Source organism: Apus apus, chromosome 6 (genome assembly GCF_020740795.1).
Source record: "Apus apus isolate bApuApu2 chromosome 6, bApuApu2.pri.cur, whole genome shotgun sequence".
In the NCBI taxonomy this organism is placed as follows: domain Eukaryota; kingdom Metazoa; phylum Chordata; class Aves; order Apodiformes; family Apodidae; genus Apus; species Apus apus.
In genome coordinates, this window is record NC_067287.1 from 17572414 (window position 1) to 17583365 (window position 10952).

The following is a 10952-nucleotide window of genomic DNA, read 5'->3' on the forward strand; positions in this document are numbered from 1 at the left end:
GCCTATACCTAACTTAAGCCCTCTCAGTAACTTACTTCACACTTTCTTACACACTTATTGGCCTTAAGAACAACAGACAGACTCAAATAGCTGTTTAACATTTAGTGCACCAATATATAACAAAATTTAAAACAGTAAAAGAGAAAATAAAGTCATAAAAGATATGTTAGCAGTTATCTGTATATACATACATGCAATCAACGGATTTTAGTAAGAGCTCTGTTGTATCTTCCTTTGGCTTGGATCTTTTGCATTTTTGGCCAAGAACATGGAAAACCTTTTATCCAGAAAAGTTAAGCACCACCATTTTATTGTACCAAAGTGAGACCCAAGAGGATGCACTTTTCTGGCAGACTTCACCTATAGCTATGCAAATCTCAAACTCTTTAAGTATCTCCTTAGTTCCTCCACTGTAAATGTGTATTACAGTTGGGGTTTTTGGGTTAGTTTTCAGCCAGACTGGTTTCCTGATTCAGCTCACTGACTGATCATATGAATGCTAGTGCCAGCAGAGGAGAAGCGACAGGAAAGAGTTGCTGGGGCCAATGGAGAAAGACAAGACTGCCCTTTTTGGCTGCTGTGCATAGTTATGTAAAATTAAAGCGATTATGTAGCTATGGCCTGAGGGACAGAAGAGGTCACAGATACTACCACAGCCTATAAAAAGATATAGAAATTCTGTCAGTGTGTGTTGCCAAGAGACAAGCAAGGGAATTAAGTTCTTAACCTGTAGTAAAATCCACAAATTGAAGCCCATTCCCTCTGCCTCTCCACACAAGATCAATACTTTCCTCTCAATGCACAAGAGTCACACTGAACATTTTGACTTGCATTTTGCATCAGTAAGCTCTGTTTATCTACCTGGAAGCATTCTGAATCACTTTTCACAGGCCTTATGTGTACACTGAGATTTCAAAAATTCAGCTTAAATACATTTTGAAATGTTTCCATCAAGTGAAAGCAATTGTGTCTTACCATCTCAGGCCATGAACAGCACACAGCGGCTTCAAAGGCTGCCATGAAAGAAGTGAGCTGTGGTACCTGACTATACCCACGTCCAAGCTCTTTGTCTTCCTCAATTCCAATATAATATAATATAGAAGAGCTTAGAACTTAATGAAATTACATTTAAATTAAGGTCTCAGTACTTTCAGCTGAGGAAGACTAAGAAAATTCATGAAGTCAGATAGTAATTATCACCTCTTAGCCACAGTAAGCATGACCTCAATCTGTAGGGTGCCTGTGTTTTGTCTGAAATGAATTAAACTCAGATATTAATTTATTTAACAAAGCAGGTAGGAACAGCTGTGATCACTACTTTTTACAGGCCACAGAAAGCTTATACAACACAACAGAAATGAGTAGATGATTTGTAGCATATTTTTGGCTAAATCTGAGTGTATAACTTCAAAGGACTATTTCTCAAACCAAAAGCATAATTTCATGAAAAAACACTTCTTTTTAAAACCATTGTTACTCACTCTTGATTATGATTACTTGGAAGATTGAAACTGAAATATCTAACTGTATCGAGCTGTATCTTCCCATTTATTACTATGCCTTTGTTCAAACTTCTTTACTGCTGTCACAATCAAGTGTTCTTCATTAGAAGAATTGGATTAGTAGCATCAATTACCTTAGTAAGACTGATGCATGTATTATCAACACTGACAGCTCAAACTGCTGCTTGGACTTTATAACACGGCTTAAAAATTGCATCAGAGGTGTTTTTCTTTAATGTATAACTTAAACAGGTATGTTTCTGAAAAGTATTGTTTTACAGAAAAATGGATTTAGATAACAATGCTTTCTTATATTCTATTATTTTCTATGGGAAAACTTCAATATTTTTGCCTCTCTTCTTTGTTCCCTCAACACTAAGTGGAAGCTTAGGAATTTGCTCTCATCAAATTTCATCCTTGAGACTGAGACCTGGAGTTTTATGCTCTAACTAGAAGCAAAGTATTTTGAAGTACAGGGTTCCCTTTACAAATAAGGTTAAGAATCTAAACATCATGCCCAACTCTGGTGTAAAAGTCACGAGAAAAAAGTCCAGTCATTACCAAGAGTAACACTTGTGAAAGAAAACATATTTTAAAGAGCTATTTTATGTAAAGAAAATTAATTTCTCCCCCTGCAAACTTACTGCACACCTTTCATGACTGCCTTGCGATCCTGCATTGATAGTAAAGCTAGAAAATTTACTAGTACAAAGCAGACATATTGTGTAAGTCTGGCCTCTTACAACTGTTGCCTATCTACTTGATGTAAGCTTCATAAACACAGTTTTGGAACATACCTGTTGCCTGGGGGTTAACAGTCAAACACAAAAGAAAAACAGCACTAAATAAATTTTTCAAGCCTTTTTCAAGTCATATATTGTATCACTTCTCTGTAGAAGTCAGTCCTACAGGACTATCTGACTCATACGCCAGCAGTAAAGTTAGTACTGAACCAAGGAGAGGGACCAAGACTTCATTGCCTTTGCTAAATGAGGCCAATCACACAGTATCAAATCAATCCCCAAGCACGGTGTACTCTAGGGATGAGTTTAATATCAAACTTCTAGAAATTGCAAAGCTAGTAAGAACCTATCGTTTCTACCATTAATGATGTGGGGGAAATACTTTTTACTTTGTCATTTGCAAATGCAGTCTCTAGTGCATGTGTATTTATATCATTCCTCTCTCTAAGGAGGTTGGACTAAGCAAGGAAAGTTGTGGATTTTTAAAAACTCTTTTTATAAGATTCCCTAGAAATAATACAAAATTGGCACATCTTATAGATGCCATTGCTACTTCTCCTTGATTCAACCTCCATCACACAATCTATATATTGCACTGCCAAACTCATGCTCATCAACAGTGAATATTATGACCATCATGTCATTGCAAATCACCAAAGAAGGGTTGGCCAAGCCTGAATTGAGTTTCCAGTAAATAAAGTGTTGGTCATCTGAAAACCAATGGCAAAACTGTGGCAAAACTTAGATTAAGCCAGTCTTCAAGAGGATGACATGAAGTGTTTCTGCATCTCATGTACTTTTATCAGTTATTTAGATAGTTACAATGATGTACATTAACATACAGGATACATTAACGACCTTCTTGACTCCACCAAACAATGCAGTGCTCCCAGCATGGAATATCTAGGTTTAAACCTTCTTGAAGCCACTATTAACAATGTATCTGATTACATCCTGCTTCTAATGCATATTTGCCCAAGGGGCTAATCTGACATTATTTCTCAAGAGAGGCCCTGATACAGAATTATTCAAAACTGGAATGATTCAAGACAAGGAAGATGAACATTTGCAGAACTTTTCTTGATCCAATTCTAGAAAGGCTTCAACTTTTGCATACACAATAATTATTCTAGCAAGAGTTTCTAGAAATACTTTCTCAGGACATATATCTAGTTCATAGCAAGCCACCTGAACTAAATTTCAAAAGTTAAAAGGAGCTATAACTGGGACAAGGATAGAGATGCCCCCCACAAAATAAGCTAGCTGGAACAATTATATAAAACTATCATTGTGACCAGTGGAAAGAAGTCTGATGGATGGATGTAAATGGGCACTCCAAACTTTAGACTGGGATATTTGGAAGGATAGAAAATGCCGTTTCCAGAGAACACTCTTAATTTCTCCCTATTTTGCATCCCCCAAGATAATTTTATAGAGCTGAAAGGCTCACCTTAACACCAGCACTCTCAAGGTCTTCTTAAAACTGGTAAATTTTATACTTCCTTCACTTCCACAATATGGTACACTTTCTAAAGGATTTCATTGGAAAGCTGTACAATAAAATTCCAGCCTGGTTGGAACAGGAGAGAACACATTCAAGAGGCTGAGGAGACTAACAGGATCAGGTCACTGTGAAGAAACAAAAAGTTTGCCTGCAGCTAACCTGTCTTTTTTTTTTTTTTTTTTTTTTTTTTAATGGACATCTAAGCCCAGTCAAGAACCAGAGAGATATCATAATTATGGACAATTAGTATAACATCCCACAGTAAGAAGTGTGATTATTTCTATCCAACCTTATAAACATAAACACCTATACTCTGTGTTGCTGTAAACTTGTCTTTTACTGTGTACAGATTTTGCAATTGTGCATATGGAATAAATTGAACTAAACTGATTAGAATCAGTAATCATTTATGCTGATTACGATCAGGTCACAGGCTAGTAAAACTTTTTAAAGGGTAATAGACCTGTGCTTCACACAGAATGCAACGAGTAACTCTAGTAATTAGCAACAAACCATTACAGGTTCCTCCCACTTCTGCTTTAGAAGCATCTAAACCAGAAGGTTCTACATCGGTCTGTTAACTTCATATACTGACACTAAACTGTGGATTATCCAGTGTCTCCTAATAAGAAAGTTTCATATCTGCTTTGTTTAACACTATACTAAGTTCCCTGTTAACTAATTTCCTACTTACTCTGCCATCAACAGTCTTAGCTAAAAATTGAATGTTCCCATTTTAAAGTTTGCTGTCAACAGCCAGAAAGTAAGTTTTTGACATGGCAGAATCTGCCTGCTCACTTCAAGTTTACATCAATCTACAGTCCTGCCTACAAACCTACACAAACTTCTAGAAAAATTCTTTTCACAGCTTCCAGAGCACTAATTTTGCAGCTACTAATTTATACAGTTATAAGCCCACTCTAAGGTAATTTAGCAAGATCCACAAGATTTCATTTCTTCTGTTGCTACCTAATATCATAAAAAACAAATAGAAGGCAAGCATCACATAAATATCATCTAAGACTATTAAATCCTTGCACTTCAAATCTGTAGGAAATGTTGCTGTTTTCTACTAACTCTCTTATACGAAGAACTTTATGATACAGAAACCTATCAGTGAAATTAATCATACTGTTGCATTATTGTCCAAGGAAAAACTAGTAATACTGCCAGTTATCAACATTTATTTGTAACTCGTTGTGTGCATCATGTCCCTGAATTCCATTTGATATTTAGGTAAACAAAACATAAATTCACTTTTACTTCTAACTTTACTAAAGCAAACAAACTGTGGCCTAGATGAGTATATATACATTTATATTTGTTTATGTGTAGTCTGTCTTGTTAAGTGTTACCATTTTTCCAATGTTACAATGTTTCCCCAGCACAGTCATATTTTACTTCTGGTCAGAGAAGCATTTAAGCATCGGTAAAACACATACAATCTTAATTAACAATTTTCAAATATGTTGAAATACAGAATCTCTTAATTACAAACAAAATATTAAGTAAGGAAATTAAATACAACTGAGTTGAAGTTTTAGAAGCAATGTAAAAGAAAATAAAAGTACCTAAACCTTTAGAAACATCCACTGAACTTGGAAAATATTTTTTTGCTCTCTTACATGCCTCACAATGCTGCAATATAGGAACTGTCCTAAAACATACATTCATTAGAAGTCAGGAAGATATAACAGATATATCAAACACATAATTTGCCAGAGTAAAAACTGTAGCAGTCCCAAAAATGCAGGTCTTACAAACTTCAACTTGAAAACAAACTATTTTCATTGCCATCCCCATTTTTCATATTAAAAGCTTTACACCTTCTTTCAGTGTTTATTTTGACCACTTCATTTAAGTTCATGGTTTCACTAATCTCTTTTGATGCTAAACTCATTAAGATGAGGGGTAGGGAGGTGCTGAATCACAGCAAATGTTCGTATTTCCTCTCAGAACACAGGACTGAACCAGCTTGAATACTTAATGAATAAGATTGTGAAGATCATAACAGACAAATACAAAACCTGTCTTCATAATCTATAACATATTTTGAAGCAACTGAAATAGTTGACCACATCAACATTTTAACCTAAAGATCCATTAGAAACGCATGTCATTTCTACTGAGTGTTTTTTTTTTATCTCTACAGAAAAAGCCACCTTCAAGAATTCCTGTCTTCTCCCAATTACTGATTTGCAGTTTATTAGTCAGCAGATTTTCCAGCATTGGTTAAATAAGGATGGGAATCAAAACTTCCAGTTTCAAAATCTCTTGCCTCCCACAGTGTAACCAAGCACCAATACACAACATAAATACATTCAGCAAAGGATACTCAATTATCTTATTATTTGCCTTTAGTAAAACCCAAAATTTTCTACAGAATTACTTAAATAGTTCATGTACTGGACAATGGGTTGCTTTAGGGCCCAAAAAACAGCTGAAAACTATGAAATAATTTTTTTTTCTACATGTTCAGAGAGGATCCATAGTGAGAAGGTTGCTTGTATGCTGAATTTTGCATACCTAAATAACAAAACTTACAGTAACTGGTCCCCTTATCTACACCAAGGAGCCACCTTTTTCCTTTTATTTCTTTTATAAAATCAAGATCTCTGAAACCAGGAAACTTTCACTGCATCCCAGACATTTGATTTCATGCATGCAGGTCAAATGGCTGTGTGTTCTCCCTGCTGAAACACAGTAATGTAATTTCAGGCTGTATAATTTTATAGCAAAGACTGCAAGATGTTTGGAAGATGTCATTGACTATACTACAAATCAATATTAAATTATCTGTACAGGAAACATTTTCAAAAGATGGTCCATCAAGCTTTCTCATAGGATCATGGATTTCTAGGATCATACTCTAATACAGTAAGCTATTACAGTTTATCTCCCTCTTCAATTATTTACGGGTCAATAAAAAGCCAAGTGACATTGCTTTATATATATTCAACATTATGTACTTGGTTTGTAACTTACCAATGCCACACAAAATCATGAAGGTAAAAGTTTCTGATCAAAGACAGCTTTTAATTTGAGAATATTTATCTAGTGATTCAGCTAAGTGATGCAAAACTTTAGACACTCTACCTTTCTTCAAAACAATACATTGAAATAGATATTGGAAAAGCACTGAAGGGATTACTCTGCAGCATAATCTTTAAATGGCTACAGACTGCACTATGTAGCCTGATGTCCATTACACATCTAAGAGATTAGTCATATCAAATCACCTAGAGACCTCCATCATATTTCTATCAATTTCTCTATATATGAAAGCACATTTTAAAGCCTTCTCATTGCTGACTTGTAAGATGTCTCATGACTGTCAAACTGAATTTATTTTTCAGCCAAGCAGTATAAATTATATTTCACAATACAGTAACACAGAACACAATAAAAAGAAGAGCCTATCATGTGTGCACATAAAGAAGTAAATTCTTGTCCTGTCATTGCCACACAGGCAGGACACTTCCATAGGAAAACAAACAAACAACCCCCACCACAATAAGAAAACAAACAAAACACCAGCCCCCTTACACACACACACCACGGTTATAAACCTCTAAAAATAGTTCACACACTGAAGCCTCATATGCGTCTATTTTGATTTGTGAGGAATGACACTGGTGGTTGGAGAGGCTTATGCTACATGTTCCAGACAGCTGATGCAACCACCTCTGCATCTGCCAGTTTGCAGCATGATGCTGCTAGAGCAGTGGGGCTGGCTGCCCTTACGGACTTGAAAGGAGAAAGTCGGGGGGGGGGGGAAAGGTGGTAATCCACCACCACAAGAACTACTAACACCAATCTTCCCATAAACAACAGCTACCCATAGAATCATGTACAACGTGAAACATCAGGATCTGGACCCTTAATGCGTTTTTAATCCTGCTTGTAAACTGCGAAGTGGTGGCTCACAAAGGTCCAACTCCCTAGATAATGAGGATCCATCCGAGCCCAGCAGTTTTCTCAGCCTCCTTTATTTAAGTGTAATTACAGCCATCCCCATCTCAGCAATAAGCACGCCCTGCCACCCCTCCAGGATATCGAAGCACCCTCGCCCCAGCCGAAAGTGCAGCCCCTGACAGCAGAGAGCCCCAGTTGGGGCCCGCCGGCTAAACTTTGGGTCGCCTCCCTGCCTGCGCGGAGGCTGCGCTAGGTGAGGGCGGCAGGAGCGGGGCCCCGCGGGCTCCGCAGAGCTCCGCTTTGCAGTGGAGTGGCCGAGGACGTGGTTGGGAAGGAGGAGACACGCCGCGAGCCCTGGGGAAGAGGAGGGACCGCCGGCGGGAGGGGGAAGGCGAGGGGGAAGGAGACAGGTCGGAGACGGCACTGTCGGGAGCGAGGGGAAGGAGTGGGAGCCCAGCGGTCACGGGCGGCCCGGGGGCTCCCGGAGGCTCTCCCGGGGCGGCGGTGGGCGGCAAGAAGGGGCTGCCGGCGCTTTCCTGTCTCCGTCCCCTCGGTGAAACCTGACCTCCTCCCCCGGGCCGTGCTCCGCGTCGCGGAGCCCCCGTCCGGGCTGGGCCCCGGGCAGCCACCCGGGAGCGGGGCCAGCCTCAACCCCACCGCACCGCCCAGCGTGCCGTACCCTACCTTCGCCTGCAGATACTGGGGGTAGTAGTAGGTGGTGTACTGGGGGTACATCTGCTGTTTCCACACTTTGCCCATGAAGCTGGAAATGTAGCCTGCAGTGCAGGGATGGGGGGGCACTCTGGGGGGCTCCAGCCGCCTCTCCGTCTGTCTCTCCCTCCTGTCTCTTCCTCTCCGGCGGCGGCTGCTGCTCCTCGGCCGAGCCCAGACCTTCCTCCTCCTCCACCCAAAAGCCACAGCGGAGCGGGGGCAGGCACTCTCGCTCTCTCGCCGGGAGTTCCTGCCAAGTCCCCGCCCGGCCGGGGCCGAGCAGCGGCAGCGGCAGCAGCAGCGGGCCGGCTGGCGGAGCGGCGGCGCGGGCAGCGCTCCGGGCGGGCGCGGCGGTGCCAGGCGGCGGGGCAGGGCTGGCGAGGGAGGGAGGAGGGAGGGGAGAGGGGCGGAGGGGCGGAGCTTAGCGCCGCTCGGCGGCCGCCGTGAGAGCCCCGGCCCCGGCCCGGCGGCGGGGCAGCCCCCCTGGGCAGGGGCGAGTGTTCTGGCGGCGGGCGGCGAGCGGCGGCTCAGCCGAAGGGCCGCTTCAGCGCCGGGAAAAGCTGCGGTGCCCGGCGGGGCGGGGCGCGGAGGGGGGGTTTCCACGTTCCGGAGCAGGAGGAGGGCTGCAGTGCTCGCAGGCTCTGACCTAATTAGCCGGGTTGTGCTTTGTTATCGCCGTTGCTCTTTGTGCATCTCGTTGCCGAGTGGTGGTGCAGGGCGCAGGCTTTAGGGGAGAATTGATACAGTTTTGGAAAACTATATTTGGCTTCGGTTCTGCCTGGCGGTAGAAGGTCCGTTTATCTGGTAGGAGCAAAAGGGACTGCAGTGCTAAAATCAGTTTACAGAAGAGTAAACACAAAACTAGACTGAATTCTCTGTCTGGCCCATCGTACATCCTTAAATTTATTCTTTCGCCAGCGGTGCTGAGTACACTCCATTGTCAGACTGTGCTAGTCAACACTAGTTCTAATTTTTTTCACTTGAATATTTTCTCTCTGAAAGTTCATTTCCCAAACATTAGAAGTAGGGATCAGCAGCAAACTATAATCTGCTATAATTTGTAACAAACCTACTTAGCCCAGTTGTTTTACTTCTGACAAATGTGTCTCTCTTCTACCCAAAGATATACCGATCCTCAGAGTGTTAAACAGATGTTGATTCTTTGTCACACCAATCACAATCCTTTCTGTCTTGCAGCAGTGTTTTATTAATAAAACATATATGTAAGGTCCACCAAAGTCCTGAGTGTATTAGCATCAACCAAGCTGAATGTGATAATAGTGGAAAGAAATTGTAACAACTTAAGTGTTTACAAGCATTCCCATGCAATAGCAAAGGCAGCTTTTGTGCAGCCAGGACTCCCTGGTGCAGGCTCAGCAATGAAAGGTAACTGCAGATATTCTTCCAAATTCCAGCTGAGCAGAGGACAGTTATGCAAATGACATTGCAGCTCTCCTGGCTAGTCTTTAAGATTGCTTTACAAGTTTTTTCCAGGGAAGAAATTTGTATATACTTTATGGTCCACACATACTGAAAGACTGCTTGCATCTTTAGGAGAGGTTTTTCTCCAGAAAAGTGAGCTTTTGAGTTTAGGTTTGGGGGGTTTTGTTTGGATTGATTTGGGATTGTTGTTTTTGGTTAACGCACAGCTAGAATGACTCTGAAAAGAAGGAAGACACAGAAAGCATCTGAGTTGGTAATATTTTTGTGTCTACAATAACTTTCTGTGGGAGGGACCAAGATTAAAGTTAGAGAAAAGTTGAGCAGTTCAGAAATATCAGGTATTTAAGGGGGTTAAGGATGTCCATCTGGAAAAGCTGAAATAACCATGGCCAAAATCAGCTGCCTTCTGTTGACTGTACTGGCATTTACACAGTGGAAAAAGCATACAGACTGCAATTACAGCTGAAGAATGCAAGGTGATACGGCTCCAGGGTTGTGCATGGTCAGAGGATAGCAGAAATGAAGTTTCAGAGCTTCATGAGGAAAAGTGTTGCTACAGCTGAGGTGAGATTTGGGATGATACTGTTATAAGAACTCCCAAATTGTGGTTTGAAGTTATTGGTTGAACTACAAAGAATGTGGTGTTGGCCTCACTTAAGCTGACAGGTTACGAGTGCTAGAACACTTAGTTTCTTTCTGAGAAAAACAGCACAAGCAAGAAATAAAGACTGGTAGCTGAGGGATGGATTTTGGGGGAATTTTCCTGAGGAAAAAAGAAAAAATTTAATCTGAAAGAAAATACATATTGTACTGAAGACAGCTAGAAATATCAGAGTGTTTTCCTAGAATCCATCTTCATGTAAACAGCTACTGTGGTTGTCACAAGTACATTGTGCAATTATGAATGGGGAGAGAAGTTTCCAGAAGAAAAAAATCTCTAGGAAGTGAGAAGAGGGGAAGTTCTGCCAGTATCATTCCATCCTGCAAGTCTCCAGCTTAGTTGTGTCAAGTTACTGAGGATGACTGATGGCTGCCAGTAAGAGGAGCAGCAATGCACTCTACAACAACAGCTCTTGAAAGTGATGAAAGAAGAAATCAGGCTAAGAGAGTATTTGATTACAACTGTAACAGCTA

The 10952-nt window shown here is 41.0% G+C and overlaps 1 protein-coding gene across 3 annotated transcripts in view; it reads right to left on the minus strand.

Moving 5' to 3' along the window:
- The window catches only part of RBMS1 (RNA binding motif single stranded interacting protein 1), a 144630-nt gene extending 135879 nt beyond the window's left edge, over positions 1-8751 (minus strand). Inside the window, exon 1 of one of the 3 annotated variants that reach the window (XM_051623118.1) lies at positions 8349-8751. In XM_051623118.1, coding sequence (XP_051479078.1) covers positions 8349-8423 — 75 coding nt within the window. In that variant the 5' untranslated portion in view covers positions 8424-8751. The remainder of the gene's footprint in view (positions 1-8348) is intronic. The other 2 variants (XM_051623119.1, XM_051623120.1) reach the window with 2 other exon arrangements.
- Positions 8752-10952: the final 2201 nt, after the last annotated feature.